This window comes from Anolis carolinensis, chromosome 4 (assembly GCF_035594765.1).
Source record: "Anolis carolinensis isolate JA03-04 chromosome 4, rAnoCar3.1.pri, whole genome shotgun sequence".
NCBI classification, from domain to species: Eukaryota; Metazoa; Chordata; class Lepidosauria; order Squamata; family Dactyloidae; genus Anolis; species Anolis carolinensis.
The window spans coordinates 118,532,433-118,550,295 of NC_085844.1; the positions used below are offsets into that span (position 1 = coordinate 118,532,433).

The window sequence follows — 17,863 nt, forward strand, 5'->3', positions numbered from 1 at the left end:
GCAGCAGCAGTAGTAGGGGAAAGAGCAAAGGACAAGAGAGCATGGAAAGATCCAGAAATTCAAAATATATGGTTAGTTCAGCAGCAGGACATGTGTTTCTCAGCAACGAGAACTACAATTTAATCCCACATTTATGTTAAAAAATCAAGGCATTGCATGCAAAAATATGTGTTTTGGCATACATTGGTAAAAACAGAAGTGTCTGTTGCTGGAGTAAAAAGTCATTTTAGCTGTTGGGGAATCAGTTGAGTGTATGGCAAAGAGAGGGAGAGAGACAGAAACAAAGAAAGCATATAATGGAAATTCAAATTTATATCTGATTAAGGGAGAGGAAAGATGTTAGTCCTATTGTACATAATGTGTAGTGTTGGTTGTAGTATATAAACCTATATATAGGTTCCCCCTAATGTTGTGCTATAAATACACACACACACACACACACACACAAGATCTCCTACATCCCAAAGGCTTTGCTAAGCCTACGTGAGTTGAAATTCCTAGCAAATTGTGCAATAGCTTAAGCTGCAACCACTGTAAGATTCAATCCTTGTAGCATGGCTGAACAAGTAACTTGGCTAAGTGCAGATGCCAGCTAGCTTGATGCAATAGAGCTATTTCAGCCAGATGTGCAGGGGGGGGGGGGGGGCTATACTATAAAAATCATTTCCCCTTTGAAGAGGGAAAATCAGGGGACAGCCAGCCAAGTTAAGATCAGGTTAAGATGCCTTTGCCTACACATATATCAGAGTGATAAAGATTAGGACTTTGTGATTCTTTAAGTTTTACTTTATTAATCAAAAAGTATATTGAATTTAGAGTATTTATTTCTTCCAGAACTGTTAACATGCTCAGCCCACCACCAAGATAAAGTTGCTTGTTGTGATTTTTGCATCTGGTGAACATCATGGTGAGGAACATCTGCCACTGAACAGGATGCTCTCAGTTTTATTATCTGCTATGAAGAAAATGAAGGGACGGTCAGCTTTAAACTCTGGAAGAATTACTGCATGTTTAGGAATCACTTCTACACCAGTACCAGCAGCTGCTTCTGTGCCCTCTTCATTGACATCAACATAAGCTTTATGAATGACCTTGGACACAACCAGATGACGATACTGGTTTTTTGACATTCCTGATAAGTCAGCCTTTCCCCGTAGAAATACATCAGTCATTCCCATAGCTTCTAAAATTGGTTTGAGTTCATATTTTTCTTCTAGCTTGAATTTTGGTATGAAAACTCTCATTTTTTGTTTCTTCATGTTGGCTGAACTGGTCCATTCTTTCAGCTTCACATACGTGAGTTCTCTGTCAAGCTGTGACAACAATAACAACAACAATTCATTGAAAAAGAAAAAGAAAAATATAGCAGGAAGATGTATGAGCACTATTAAAAGAAAACATATTTCCCTAAAATCTTTGCCATAAAAATTTAACTTCGGGGGGAAACACTACGAAAACCCACTTATCTGAAGAAGCAACACTTCCTTAGAAATTATTTGATGGAAAGGTCTGAATGAATTAAAGAAAATATTGAATACATTCACCTAATTTGAACATCAAATCATTATTGCCTTATTTTTTCAAAAGAGATTAATCCAATATATTTTAAGCATGACCAAAATGAGCACTGTACTGCACTGAGTTTTGTACTCACATGCTCACATTCAACTTTCTTGTACAGAGAGGTTCAGATGCTTTCACTTAACCACAACTTGTCATGAGACCTGGAATAACAGGTCTAGCTAGAATGACCTATGGTTAGCTTCAAACAATCTAACTTTAAAACATGGATGAAGAACCCATGAGCCTAAACTGGCCTCTTAACTGGTTAACCTGGAGCTTTTCCTTATAGCTAGAGGGGCTTGAAGAACTTGTTATTTAGAGGAACATTTCTCAATGCTATTGTTCATCTTCATTCCTCTTTCAGATATAGAAAAGGAGGAGTAAAGCCAAATGAACACTCAGGTGACAGCTCAAGTAGCAGTTCCACAAAGCACTGGTTGAATCCACTTTGATCTTCTCTCTTTGACACCACTTTGATCTTCTCTTTGAAAGTTCAGCCATGTGGGCAGGTAATGGTTCACCCACCTGCGTGACTGGCCCCTTGCCAAAAGGGAAAGAGGGCAGACGGTGTGAGGGATGGAATTGATACTGCACCAAAATGGTAGTCACACTCTTAGTTCACTCACCAAGGCGAGTAAACCAAGGGTGTTGCTATTATGTGGAGAATGGCAAAATTCCATTTTTGCCTTCCCCAAAAGGGGAGAGAAAACTATACTATTATGTGATGGCAACTATTATGTGATGAAATACAGTAATCAGAAGTGGAACAGAAAACTCTTCTGCATTTTTGTGACCATGAGGATTGAGGATTTAGGTGATGGGATATTTGAATTAAAGGCTCACTTCAGTTCATTCCTGTGTCAATAAACTATAGTGTGATCTGACATGCAAATTTAGACACAGGAATTGGGGCAATATCAAAGTTCAGTAAGCATTTTAAATTATAAATATATATATAAGGTAAAGGTTTCCCCTGACGTTAAGCCCAGTCATGTCTGACTGGGGGTTGGTGCTCATCTCCATTTCTAAGCCGAAGAGCCAGCATTGTCCGTGGACACCTCCAAGGTCATGTGGGGGCATGACTGCATGGAGCGCCGTTACCTTCCCGCCGGAGCGGTACCTATTGATCTACTTACATTGGCATGTTTTCGAACTGCTAGGTTGGCAGGAGCTGGAGCTAACAGCGGCCACTCACGCCGCTCCCGGGGTTTGAACCTGGGACCTTTCGGTCTCCAGCTTAGTGCTTTAACGCACTTCGCCACCAGGGCTCCTAAATATATATATATATATACACACACACACACACATAACATATAACATTAATCGATGCTGGCACTCAAGATCTATTACATTACCTATAGTGTGTTCATATTTAAAACAAAAAAATTAAATATTTATGAATAAAAATTATTTAAACATCACACAATATTTTTTTAAAGGAAAGGTGGTGGATCAGGTGACTCATTCACCCTACTGTTTAGAACAATGATGGGCAACCTTTTGCGCTTGGTGTGTCAAAATTCACCAAAAAACCTAGCATGACTTGGGTGGTGTGTCACTTTGAGAAAAAAAACCATAATTTCACAATATGTATAGTTTAAATAACAAAAATATATAATTGTAATATATAACTGTATTCAATAAATCAAAAACTATTTACTACCATTATTTCCATGTACAACAATCTATGGTACCTCTTGCAGTTTCCATGCTGATTTCTCTCTATTCTAGTTTCAATGTAGTCATGAGCAAGGAATAATAGAATAATAATATAATAGTACTAATATGATAATATACTACAATAATAATAGAAATTATATATATTTATATATATATAAATGTAATGTGCATAATTCCCATGGAGTAAACAACAAAACCACTGGACCAAATCACACCAAATTTGGCCACAAAGGACATAGTCATCCAATCAATCTGCATGCAGCAGCGTGTCAGCAAAAATGGCTAGGCGTGTCAGTGCTGACACGCGTGTCATAGGTTGGCCATCACTGGTTTAGAATGTCAGAAATATGAACGCTCACTATAAAGATTTTCCAGAATTATTTTTAAACATTCTTTTATTTTACTAACATTTGTAGAAATCAAAGAAAAATACCTGGTCTGAAGATTCTTTGCAATCTGGTAGGAGAATGAACATACTTAGTCCACCCTGGTAAGGAAGTTCAAGGACTTTCAAAGGTGGATCATTTATTTTAGCCAGATTAAATTCGCCCTCTTGGAGCATCATTTGCACTTGTTTCTTTTGATTCTGTAATACATAAAGCAGTATTTAACCATTCCATAGAATGGTTCACTCCATAGAAACAGAATGGATTGGGTAGCTATATACACTACATGAAATGTTGAATGTACTTAGTGAGCTGACAATATTTTCAGTGTCAGCAATATTTTAAATCAGAAACTCACCTGTTGCCTGGCTAATGGAAAAGCCCAAACCTGATTGTTGCTGATTTTGGAACATTTGGGGGCCCAGATTCAATATTTAGTCCCAACTTTAGCAAACTCACTACATCAATGGGAATTTGATGATTCAACTCTTCCGTAAGTCCCCATGATTGTATGAGTTTCTTCTATTGGGAACTAACAATAGAATTTGAGCTTATGATTATAACTTATAGAATCATTTAAGTTAGCATAGCTAATGGCCACACTTTTTTTATCATGTCAGAAGCGACTTAAGAACATATTGCAAGTTGTTTCTGGTGTGAGAGAATTGGCCGTCTACAGAGATGATGCCCAGATGTGTTACCATCCTGCTGGAAGACTTCTCTCATGTTCCCGCAAGCTAGAGCTGACAAATGGGAGCTCATCTCATGCTGCGGATTCGAACTAACAACCTTCAGGTCAGCAATTCAACCTTCAGATCAGCAGTCCAGCTGGCACAAGTGTTTAACCCATTGCACCACCGCGGCTCCTTCTAATGGCCACACTGGGCAAGTTCTTCCGGGAAATAATTAAAACAGAAATATTTCCATGTTCTAAATCTTTCATTGTCTGTGTATAAAAGATCAGTTGTTATTGTAGAACAGATAATTTATACATTCTTATCCATGCTAACATTTAGAAATATCTTACCTTGCTGGTACAAAAAACCTCTTCATGTGTTTTCTTTTTATCAAACATCACCTTCCACTCTCCTTTGAAGTATATGGCATTCACTAAGATCAAGACAGCATCTGAGGAAATAGTCCCACTAGGAAAAAGATCCTTGATTATACCTTTTTGAAAATAAATTTAAGGAAAAGAGATTATTGTCAGATAGCTGAAAACTTTCAATTATTCATTTAAAAAAAATCAGTTTTGAACTGTAGTCGAGAGGCACATCCAAAATGATCTCATCCAAGCTACGTGAGAATGAATACATGCTCTCTTACCATTTGTTTGGCTTTCCACCCAAGAATTAATCTTCTTTCTCACTTCTTCTGTTGCATTCCCAAAGTCAACTCTTTCCAACTCAGCATGGTACAGCTCCTTGGTGCAATGTAAGTATTGCTGTGCGGAATTAAGGATAATAAGGTAACTATTATTTTCAGTCACAATAAACAGGAATTTCTAGTGATGTGTTCCTTCATTTTGACCTTTCATTGTGTTAACAGTTGAGTTCAAACTACACCAGAAATTCTAGTTCAAAAAATAAACTTGTACAAGCTGTGCTTTAACTTCACTCCTGCATAGTACAATTTATGCCTGAACAAATTCTGCCAAAGAAAATCCTTAAAGTCTCCATAAATCATAAATTATTTGAAGGCACATAACAAAACAGCTAATAAAAGTGATTTTAATAAAGGTTTCAAACCAACTAAAATAACTATTTCTTGAATGAATCTATACTTTGTCATGGCTAGAATGAACCTACTGAAATCAATGGAATAGTTAGTCATGACTAATATATATCCTATTAATTTCAGTGGGTTTGCAATGTGTCATTAAAATAAACAGAACCAGCTATGAGAAAGTTGGCACTTGGCACAATCATTGACTATAACACTTCTAGTCCATTCAAAACTGGATTGTTATATGAAATATGGAGAGTATGATTTCTTACCTGCAAGAACTCATAATTGTTTGATCCATATAGCCTGTTGGCAATACTCAGAGCATAATCTTTGGTAGGTTTGTTGATGGCAGACAAGAGTGCCTTGAACTGTTCGTGAGGTCCTCCAGGTTTGTCACATTGTGCCCCAGTAACCTTCAAAGAGAAAAAGCAGTTTAGCAAGACAATTGCTTTCTTGTGAAGGTAGTTTGCCATATGCTCCAAATTGGGCTTTACATCAAGAGGTTGGAAGCATTGCATTAGACTTTGGATGTCAGCTTTAATAATAATCCAACCAGCAGGCATGGCCACCATTCTGTCTGCATGAAGTCTGGTAATTGCCCTCCTAAAAGTAGAATTTCTAAGACCTACTTTGCATTTATCTGTTATATATGCACAATTTAAATACACTTGCATATGTGCACAAATCAAAAATAATGAATAATGTAGTGCATGAAAATGCTCTTAGAGGAGTAGCAAATCTTTTTAATTTTAGCACCTAAAATTATTATACTGGATTTTGTTTAAAAACAGCATTAAAATGGAGTGTGTTTCTGTTTTTGGGTTATCTACTCTTTCAAAAGAATAATCTGTCTAGGTCTGCATTTCCTCTTTCTAAATTGAAGATGTTGAAAGAGTTAGGTTATGGCTTATAGCACTCTTACAGGAATGTCCTTAGAGCATCCAGATCCAGTGATTTCAGTGAAGTGAAGAACCTGAAACAGAAAATGTAGAATGTAAAACCTTCATTCTCCTTTATATCATTGTGGCATACATTTTTATGAGGCCTAGTGGGGAAAAAACATGAGCTCATTACATTATCTAAGGAGTGCTCGTTATAGTGAACCTTACCTATTAGGCCGGGAATGAAGCCTGGGTAACAGTGAGTGAGGCAGGCCTCCATTTTGTAGAGGAATGCCAGGCAGCCATCTTGAGTGTGGTTAGAAAGAGGGAAGAGCTTAGAGAGAGACTTCTAGGATTGGCCAGCCAGAGATGGGAAGAGCCAAGTCTTAGAGTGCAGAGGGAAAAAAGAGCTCCAGGCAGCTCGGTTTTGGGGTTTGGAGAGGAAAGAGCAGTTTGGAGTTTGGATGGTGTGTGTGTGTGAGAGAGAGAACCGAAAGCTGTGAAACTGACAGACTAGGTCAGGCAATTTGGGAGTTATCTTGGGGGGAAGATAACTCAAGGGATTGACTCTCACTATTGGGCTGGTTAATAGAAGGACTCTAGGTTAGAGTTAGTTAACAACCCTGGGAAACTCGTGACTATTCTTAGCAAATAGAGCAAGGGATTGGTTGGTTGGAACTGTTTGAAACTAAGTGAAGTAATCTGAATCATACAACTATGTTAAGCTGAAGAACGTCTGTAACCGTTTACGGTTATGTACCTCTCTGAAGTAATCATTTTCCTGTTTTAAGAAAATAAATTTTTATTCTATTTTCAACTTTCAAAAGCCTCCACAGTGGATCTTTTCCATCAAGAAGCCTTTATAAAAGTTCCAGCAATACAACAATAAAATACCACAGAAAAGCCTCATAGTGAACATCAGTTTGGGAGCCAGAGGTAGAAACAGTGTGGGCAGGGAATGGGAGAAGCTTGCCTCAGACACATTTAACAACAAAAATCCTAAAGACATTTAGATTGGTGGCAGCTACCATTTTAAAAGAAAATCTAAATTCAAAAAGTGTACCCTCGCCTCTCACATATGTGTGCTCGCGTGTACGTTTGTAGAGTAGGGTTATAATCAGTAGCAGCGCCGTGATATATTTCTGCTTGATCTGTTATATTTGGCCTCTCCGCTTATCCGTTATACTCATATATAGGAAAGTAAGAGGATGATACAGTAGTTACGTCCAAATAAATTTTATGTAGTCCAGAAATATTGTACTAAAACCCTTGCCATCCCCAACCAGCATGCCCTTCAGAAGTTGCCCACTCTTGCCCTGAGAGTATATGCTGGAAGACAACTCCCCTCTGCTTATAGTGGTTCTTTTTTAAGGAAATCTATGGATGTTTGCTGCCTGAGGTGAAGATGATGGTGGGACTCCACTCCTTCATCCTATGTACCAAAGCTCACCAGGTTACTGATTGACTCTCAGTATACTTAAAAGCAGCTAGTGATCATTGTGTTACAAGGCAGGCCCTCTAGCACACATGGCTCTGTTCTTTTAATACAGTGCTATGACTCTCACTCATTGCTTCATTGCGCTATTGGCTCTATTGTTTGGAGGAGTCTATGATACATTTCCAGGGAACTCCACAACTTTTCAGAACTCAGCAGGAAAACTACTATTTGGTTTATTGCTTGTGGGCTATTCTCCCCTTAGACCAGAGGTTCTCAACCTATGGGCCCCCAAATGTTTTGGCCTTTAACTCCCAGAAATCCTAACAGCTGATAAGATGGCTGGGATTTTTGGAGTTGTAAGCTAAAACATGTGGGGACCCACAGGTTGAGAACCACTGCCTTAGACCCTAACATACTGTGGAGAAGTCATAGTTATTGTGTTTAATTTTTGTCTGTTGGAGTGTGTATTTGTGTTTTAGTTAACAGTAGCCATTTTGAAACATGAGTAAAGCAGCGGACATTTTGTTTCATTTCACAGTGGTTGGGTTGCCATGGAGACAAAGCTGGTTAGCTCATGAGAGAGAAGTGGGCAGAGCCAAGGAAAGGAGAGCGGCTTTTAAAAAGAAGAGAAGCCAGTTCAGTTGGGAGTTGAGAGTTGGGAGTTGAGGGGGGAGAGTGTGTGGGAGAGAAGGAGAGGGTGTGTGTGTGCATGGCTGGAGGCTTGTTCAGTCAGAAAGTACTGAAAAGATAGGCCTGGCACAGAAACCTTTAGTCAGGACAGACTAAAGGGAATCTAGTAAGATCTCTAGTGGGGAAAAGTCTAGGAATCTGGGATTTGATCGGTATTGGATCAAATTATTAGCCTTATTGTAGTGGGGACATTGTCCACGAAGGAACTCGACTGTGGTTAGGGTTCGCTACAATTTGGTAACATCAGTAAGAAAGTGGAAGAAGATTTACACCAAAGTCTATGGTTATAGAGTTATTAAGCCACTTGTCTATTTAAAGTTATATAAGTTAATCAACCAAACCCGCAACTAAGCTTTGTACAAATAAATTTGTTGTTATTTGTTAACATCTGTCTCATCTCATTCCATTTACGTCTGTGGAGCCAAGTTTCATCAGTATTAATTCAAAAACCTCACGTTGGTGGCAGTTAATTGAATAAATCACACACACAGTATATAATTGGTGGCAGCGTATAGAGATTTAGTGTAACACTTAAGTTTAGTTTACATCATTTCAAATTGGTGATAGAGGTGGGATCTGAAAGGATTCCCCCCTGCCTGACATCTTTTCAATACTTTCCTCTTTTTGTGCATACAACATCCCAGACCTTGTTTGACATTCAGAAAAAAGGGATGTGAAAATCTCTCATTCTAGATTTTACTCAATATTTTCAAATCCAATTACATTTTCTTTCCATCCTTGTTTCATATGAATTGTGAAATTCTACACATTCAAAACATATTTTGTTTCAGCTATCAGTGGAGAACACTTCCAAGTGATTCCCGCCCCCCACCCCCCCCCCCCAGCATGGATTATGTTTGAACCTTGCAACAATATTGTCCCATGACATTCCTTGAACTGAATTGTGATTAGATGACTACCTTTTCCATCTGTTTAGCAGTGTTCCCTCTGGCGCCCAGAAGGGTCATGCTCAGAGCTGCCGAGATGCTCAGTGGGGAACAAAAGATGTTTCCTTCAGGATTGTGTTTCATCAGTATTTTAAAAAGATCCACAGCAAATTCAGTATTTGAATCAATAAGGGTTCCCATGGTGCAGCCAAATATATCTGTGACATAACAAAAAAACAATAATTCATCTTTAAGATAAGTGAACCATTCTGAAAATGAAGAACTGGCAATACTGATTTTGTCATGTAATTATTGTGAGTTGATAAAGCACAGTAGTAAATCACATCAAAAATAGTCCTCCTGATAAAGAATTCTATAACATTTGAATCCGAGCATCTCTAGATGTTTAAACTCTCCTGCACATTATAATTATTATAATGTGCTGCATACCAGACAAGAGATAAATACAAAAACTGTCATTGGAGCAAAACATTGCTTCCAATAACACAATAATGTTTCAAGATAAAATGCCATTCTAAAAATAAATATGTAATTGTGGAAATATCAGCACATCTTTGTTTTGACTGACATATATAATAAATGGAAACTAATCACTAATATGATTATTGTCATAAAATTTCATCATAGTGTTGATCCATCACAAAGCAATGCCGTAAGTTGTATAGTGTTATGTTAGTATGATCCAGTGGTTCTCAACCTGTGGGTCCCCAGATATTTTGCCCTTCAACTCCCAGAAATCCCAACAGCTGGTAAACTGGCTGGGATTTCTGGGAGTTGTAGGCCAAAACACCTAGTGACTCACAGTTTGATAATCACTGGTATAGTCCATCCTGACATGGCAGTTTTAACATCATCTGCAACAGAGCTGAATAAGAATAATGTTCTCTAGGAACGCCTGAATTCTCTGTGAGGAGACTTGTAATCAACTTTGAATAAAGTCTTTATACTTCAAGCTATTCACATACACATTTACCCTTCAATGGAGATTCTATTGACTCTTGTTTTAAGCAGACTGAGCATACAACCAAAAGATATAGACAACTCCTGGGAAATGTATTTCTTTGATCTATAATTCCCACAGTGTCCTGAAATTTGTAAGTAGAGTTGAACTTACCTAGATAATGGAGTAGAACAAGATGATCTTACTCTACTGTTAAAAGACTAAAGATCTTTCTTCCCCTAAGAATGGATAAATGTTTGTTTTCACTATCCTTTATATATGTAGTTACTATCACTCCAATTAGCCTATTAAAAATAGAGGTGGGATTCATATTTCAACATGTCAGAACTAGAAAGCTTTTTTTAACTTGTGGTTTTCCATGTTTTACCTCTATTATATGTGTTTAGCTGATGGGCTAATCAGTAAAACATACTGTTTCCTCTGTTGCAACAAATCTTGGTGTCATAAATCCATAAACCAGGTGATGTTTGTAACACTTTTTTCTGGAAGACTAGTTAGGAAATCATTGAAACCACTTAGCTTTCTAAGATCTCTGCTGAACACATGTGCAACGAAGTGTGAATTTTTTAGTTTACAGATATGTTTAATTGCATTTTAAAAGGGTCAATATTTCAGTTACTCTGCACTCAGGAGCCAACTGCCGTTTTGGTGGAGAAGTGCAGGTTTGAAAAAGAAGCAGTTAGTCTGTGCCCTGAGGAGGTACAGTGAAGACTGACCCTCAGTTGAAGGGATCAGGGAGACTCAAATGCTTAATTTTGAGTCAATTTAAAATAAGTTTGGTGACTTATTTTAAAGTAGTCTGTCTCCTGATGAGGAACAGATAATCTGTGATTGTAATTCATAGGGTGACTGCAGTTTAGAGCAGTAAAGAAAGAAGTGACATTTTAAGAAGTTTGAAACACCTCATTCTAGCTTTGCAACTGTTAACCAAAGTACCACTAAAGAGAAAGTTACTGTAACCATCAAGCTTTGTGCCAGAATAAACGTGTTATTGTTCTTTTAAACATCTCAGTTTCTGTCATATATATATTACCATCAAAAACAAACAAGAAGAAAGAAGAAAACCAAAAATTAAAAGGTATCCTCTCTAAGTAGCTAGTGGCTCTATCTTCCCATAGGCAGCAGTTATAATATAATAATATAAATTAAAATAAACATTCCGACGTCTCTTCTCCGCACCATGATTTGGAAATTGTGTAAGCAACAATGTCTTCAGTTTCCTATGTGGCCATAGCAAAGGACACTGATGTGTAATATATATGTAACCTTGATCTGCACAAGAACATGATAGTGTCTTAAACTGTCAAAGAGAAATTGCTTACACAGAGCATGGGTAACAACATGTGCCCTCCAGTGTTAGACTAAAACTTCTATCAGCCACAGCTAACGTAAGGGATAATGCCCACTACGGCCCAGTAATATCTGGAGAGCCACCTTGAGTAAAATAATCTGGAGTATTGTGTTCTGGAGCTGCCCTGATGCAGCACAGTAGGATTTCCAGAGCCTTTTAGTGTCCAGATGGCCAGCTGGGCTGAGAGTATACTGGAGATGCTGCTACTGTGTCATCAGTCGGAGGCATCTCCCTTGCAGAAGTTAGATCCAGCCCAATCCAATTGTCCAAATTTGCAAAACATCAGTATTACTCTCGAGTTTCCTGGGAGTTCTGGAATAAATTCAGTTTCCACTTGTTCCAGATTACCAAATGGAAGCAATGCTTCTACTGTGAACTAGCCATATAGCATGTGAATTTCCCACAACAGTTATATGGTGAGACTTCTTCACTTGGCATATGTAGGCAGAACTTAAGGTAGGAACCAAATGGGCTACTATGAGTTTTTTTGGGCTGTATAGCCATGCTCTAGCAGCATTCTCTCCTAATGTTTTGTCTGCATCTGTGGCTGGCATCTTCAGAGGTTCTGTTGATACCAGCCACAGATAAAGGTGAAATGTTAGAAGAGAATGCTGCTGGAACATGGCCCTACAGCCCGAAAAATGCACAGCAACCCAGTGATTCTGGCCATGAAAGTCTTCAACAATACAAGGAACGAAATGCTTTGAACCTCCATTACCGCAGGAAATAATCAGTCACTCTTGGAATTGTAGTTCAAAAACATTTGGAAAGTACCCTTGAAAATTATGAAAAGCAATTGCACAATTAAGTTTCCATATTTTTGTATGTCACAACAGATTCTATGTTCATGCATGACCACAATCCATAAGATATTGTTTGCAATGAGGGGGGTTGATATAATTCCCCAAAAGACTCATCCATTTCAGCTGGTGCTTTTCATGTTGTAATCATTCTTTGTTATATTCCATATTCTGATTGTCAGTCCTGATTATGAACATTTCACCCTATGGTTTTCTAAAATTCTACATTTTTAACATCCTGTTCGACAGCTGTCCTTTATTCGAGGTTTGTTCACATACGCCTGCACACATGCATATACAGTAGAGTCTCACTTATCCAAGATAAACGGGCCGACAGAACCTTGGATAAGCGAAAATGTTGGATAATAAGGAGGGATTAAGAAAAAAGCCTATTAAACATAAAACTACATTATGATTTTACAAATTAAGCACCAAAACATCATGTTTTACCACAAATTGACAGAAAAAGCAGTTCAATACACAGTAATGTTATGTAGTAATTACTGTATTTATGAATTTAGCACCAAAACATTGCAACGTTTACTTCAAAAACATTGACTACTAAAAGGCAGAGTGCCTTGGATAATACAGAACATTGGATAAGTGAAGCTTGGATAAGTGAGACTCTACTGTACATCCACACAACACTAATTTAACACAAGAAAAAAGTCTACATAAAACTTACCTTTTATTCTATGGGAGATTCTAACTCTGCTGAGCAGACGTATGTGAAATGGTGTAGTCCTTCTGAGCACTGATATTTAAAGATGTAAATTTGCATAAAGACTAGCTTGTTAGACTTGTGACTTCCTGACTGTTGGATAGGTAATCCTGAAAATGTAAATGAATCTGTGCAACAGTCAGACTATTGTGACTGTAACAAGGAATCCAAGCTAAATGGGGCAAAGAATATACATGTGCTGCAAAATAAGTGGTATGCAAAATACAAAAAAGTTGTGATTTGTAATTTCAGAATAAGTTGATCCTCTCGTAAATGAATCACACCTGTAACATAGGTTTCCTAATGTAGCAGATGTCTTTCAAGAATGCATATAGGATCACAGTGACTTCGAGGTTTAATCCAGAAATAGCATGGGACTTGTAGCAGTGGTAGAACTAAGGTTTAGAAGTGCACAGTGACTATGACACTGAGGGGGCAAATTTAAGGTAGAGATTGGTGGAAATCCTCCTCTCTCAGATTATTTCTCCAAGAGAATTACTAGTATTAATTCTCCAAGAGAATTACTAGTATTAATTCTCCAAGAGAATTACTAGTATTAATTCTCCAAGAGAATTACTAGGGCCGGGCTGTGGAGCAGCTGGCTAGTAAGCAGCTGCAATAAATCACTACTGACCGAGAGGTCATGAGTTCAAAGCCCGGGTCGGGTTAAGCCCCCGACCATTAAATAGCCCGGCTTGCTGTTGACCTATGCAGCCCCGAAAGACAGTTGCAGCTGTCAAGTAGGGAAATTTAGGTACGCTTTATGTGGGAGGCTAATTTAACTAATTTACAACATCATAAAAAAAACTGAATGAAAGGAATGAGGAAGTACAGCCACTAGTGGACAGTGAAGCAACAGTTCCCCCTGTGGCCGGAATCGTGAAGCTGGGAAAAAAATGTTACATGCCTCTGTGTCTGTCTATATATGTTGTTTGTCTGTTGGCATTGAATGTTTGCCATATATGTGTTCATTGTAATCCGCCCTGAGTCCCCTTCGGAGTGAGAAGGGCGGAATATAAATACTGTAAATAAAATAAATAAATAGTATATTTCACATCAATGTTGTCATCCTAAACAAATAAACAAATTCCTTATTTTCCTTCAAATGGTTTTCCTCCTCCGTTTCTACACACTTCAAAGACTGTTCAAAGACAGACTCCCATGGAGCCCATCAAATGATGCATGACTGCTTCTGGTGGTTTCTCATGAGACTCCGTCTCCAGGGCATGTAGAAGATTTCAAAGCCAGGCACAAATAAACTCCACTCTATTGCATGCATGTAAGAATGCCTAAAAATGGGTATCTGTCCATGGAATAGGAAGTGGTGGATTTCTCCGTTTACACTCCATTTTATGAAGTGCCCCTCCATGAGCCTTCTGAGCATTAGTGGCTTAAAGACAATGTGGGTCCAATTGGATTAAGTGTTTCAAAAATGTGCCTGTCTCCTCTAGAGGAGGGATTCAAAGAGAAGATCCCATTGAAAATAATGTCAACAGTGGAGGGTTTCAAAAGTTGGGGTGGGGAGAGAGATCATGGTGTTAAAGTCCACTGACCTGCTCAAGAAGAGGAAGTCAAAGAGAAGAGGCAAAGATCCCATTGAAAGGAGTGTTAAAAGTGGATGGATTCAAACAAGGGAAGGTCATGGAAAAGTTTGCTAATCTACTCAAGAGAAGGAATTCAAAGAGAAGAGGGGAAGATCCTATTGTAAGGAGCATTTTAAAATTGACAATCACCAGTCTGTGTGATGGGAAATTAAGCAGATGGTTGGGCTAGAAGGGGGAGGAGGTGATCCTGTTTGATGAGGGTGAGTACATACTCCTTCTTTAAAGACAGAACCCCATGAAACATCACACAAAGATGATTCCGCTTTCCTGCCAAAATGGGATGAGGTCTCAAATCTTATTAATTTTGATGGATTTAGCTTCCAAGTAAACTTGAGATTGGGAAAGCGAGTGAAAGGGTGGAGTTTCATGGGGCTCTGTCTTTAAAGAAGGCAAAGAATGTATTCACTCCCATCACACTATGATCGCCTCCTCCAGCTTCTAACTCAACCATCTGCTTAATTCCCATCACATGGGCAGGCAATGACTCCACCCATTTCAAGGATACCAGCACACTTTTTAAAACAGGCATCCTTTAAGGCAGCACTGCCTTCAAGACTCTTCCACTGAAGCAGATTGAAGGCATCATTCTTAAGGTGGCATTTTCCATTGGGTCATTTGCACCCAAGGCCCTTCCACTGAAATAGAAGCACCTCTCTTAAGGTTGCATTTTCCCTTGGATTGTTTATGATAGTGGATTCATGCATCAAGCCAAGCCCTTTGTGGCTAGATGTTGGTATCCACATAGTCCAGATAAGTCAAGACTGCTTCCTCTGCCTCCTACATACTTTAGATCTTTATTCCTGCTATCTGTATTTCAACCCATGATATTGCCAGACAGAACTAACATGTTGCACAATGTGATCCACAATTATTGACAGCATTTTTATGCAGAGGCTTTCTTCCCTATTGTTGTCACCATTTCCTTGAAAATACTGTAATTTTTTTCAAACTTTCCCAGATGACGGCTCAGTGAAATCTGTTTTTAATCTTATCAAGTGTGAGTTAATGAGATTGGGGTAGGGCAGTTGTGAGGTTAGAGGGTTCATATGACACATTTAAAGGTGTGTTCCCATGTAAAGTAATTATTTTCCTGACTTCAGCTTCTTCTTAGAAGGACCTGCTTGTTGTTCATTGATTGCCCATTCTGATATGATGTGTAGTAAGAGATGTCACGATCATAGAATCTGTCTTCCTGGCTTGATACAAGCTTTGCTTTCATAGACTGGCTAAGGCTCACCAGCCTGAAATTAAGCACTAATTTAAAAATCAAACAGTTTTCTGCATATAGGCTGGCCATGTTGAATGCAGGACAGGAGTTATTATTTATTTATTAGCGACATTTATATCTCGCCCTTCTCACCCCAAAGGGGACTCAGGGCGACTTACAAGTTATAGGTAGTACATACAATACATTACATTACTGGTGTAGCACAACATAAGCACCATACACCACCACACTGAGCTACACCACCACGCTGCAACACCACTAGCAATACCACATGCAACACACAATAAACAATTATAATAGTGTATTACCATCACTATCACACTGTTCTTGGTGGTATGGGGATACCAAGTCATCTTGTCTGTCTCCTGAGAAATCTGTATAAAGACCAAGTAGCCACAGTAAGAACAGATCACGGAACAACAGACTGGTTCAAGATTGGGAAAGGAGTGCGGCAGGGCTGCATACATTCACCCTCCCTATTCAACTTGTACGCAGAACACATCATGCGACATGAGGAATCCAAGGCCGGAGTTAAAATTGCTGGAAGAAACATTAGCATCCTTAGGTATGCAGATGATACCACTCTGATGGCCAAAAGTGAGGAAGAGCTGAGGAGCCTTATCACCAAGGTGAAAGAAGAAAGTGCAAAAGCTGGGTTGCAGTTAAACGTCAAGAAAACCAAGATCATGGCAACTATGCCTATTGATAACTGGCAAATAGTGGGAGAAAACGTGGAGGCAGTGACAGACTTTATATTTCTAGGCGCGAAGATCACTGCAGATGCAGACTGCAGCCATGAAATCAGAAGACGTTTACTTCTTGGGAGGAGACAAAACCTTGACAAAATAGTGAAGAGCAGAGACATCACACTGGCAACAAAGGTCCGCATAGTCAAAGCAATGGTATTCCCCATAGTAACCTATGGATGCGAGAGCTGGACCATAAGGAAGGCTGAGCGAAGGAAGATAGACGCTTTTGAACTCTGGTGCTGGAGGAGAATCCTGAGAGTGCCTTGGACCGCAAGAAGATCCAACCAGTCCATCCTCCAGGAAATAATGCCCGGCTGCTCACTGGAGGGAAGGATATTAAAGGCAAAGCTGAAGTATTGTGATGACTCATGGGCCTTGTAGTCCTGTTCCTAGTACTATTGTGGCAGACGAAGAGGAAAACATGGGGTTTTCGCCGGTTCAGCAAGAGCCGGAGTCTCTTCACCTGCAGGATGTTGATGTTTGGCCTCAAGAATTCAGCCAAACAGGCCTTGGGCAGAACTCCCCCCCCCCCCCCGTTTCCCAGAAAAGAATCTTATTCCAGAGAAAGGGGAAGCAGAGAAGCTCAACGGAGGAGTTTACGCATTGCTGCCAGAAATCAGGCTGATTAGGCTTGCTTCCCTTGGGAAATTCTAAGGAGTCACACATCTGGACAGAGTTGGGTTTCGCTTCTCGTTCTCTAGGGAAAGAGTTCTGTTGGCGGGAAAACGAGACCCAATATAGGTGGTTGGCGCGAGGAATTCTTTGCGGAGTCAATTGATCAGCTTGAGGAGAGAGATCGTGTGTGGACTTCGTAATCCCAGTTCCTTGCTTCCCGGATCAAGCTTCAAGCCTTGCCTTGTCGCACGGTTTTACCACGGACTCTGTTTCATGCTTCATGTTCGTCTTGCCTCTAGTCACGGATCTAGTTAAGAATCAAGTTTATTTCCAGCCTTGTTGTCAAGCTTCATTGGACTTTAAAGACTCTGTTATTTCCCCACACTATTGCTTGGCAAAGTGTGTGTTTCGGTCAAGTGGATTAAAACTTTGAACTCTAATGTCTTATATTGGACAATACATTTCTGGACTATATTTGACCTTATCTGAAAGGTCTGCTTCTGAACTATATTCTTCACTTGTTTTTATTGATTTTATATATTTCTTTAATAAAGATATTA

The 17,863-nt window shown here is 39.1% G+C and overlaps 1 protein-coding gene across 1 annotated transcript; it reads right to left on the reverse strand.

Moving 5' to 3' along the window:
* Positions 1 to 764: 764 nt before the first annotated feature.
* LOC100552805 (serpin B4) lies at positions 765 to 13,308 on the reverse strand. Its single transcript, XM_003225588.4, has 8 exons — positions 13,072 to 13,308; positions 9,287 to 9,471; positions 6,280 to 6,330; positions 5,627 to 5,770; positions 4,956 to 5,073; positions 4,657 to 4,799; positions 3,677 to 3,829; positions 765 to 1,313 (listed from the first exon to the last, which is right to left on the reverse strand). Exons 2-8 carry the CDS (start codon positions 9,452 to 9,454, stop codon positions 903 to 905), a joined length of 1,188 nt encoding a protein of 395 aa, XP_003225636.2. The 5' UTR covers positions 9,455 to 9,471; positions 13,072 to 13,308; the 3' UTR covers positions 765 to 902.
* Positions 13,309 to 17,863: the final 4,555 nt, after the last annotated feature.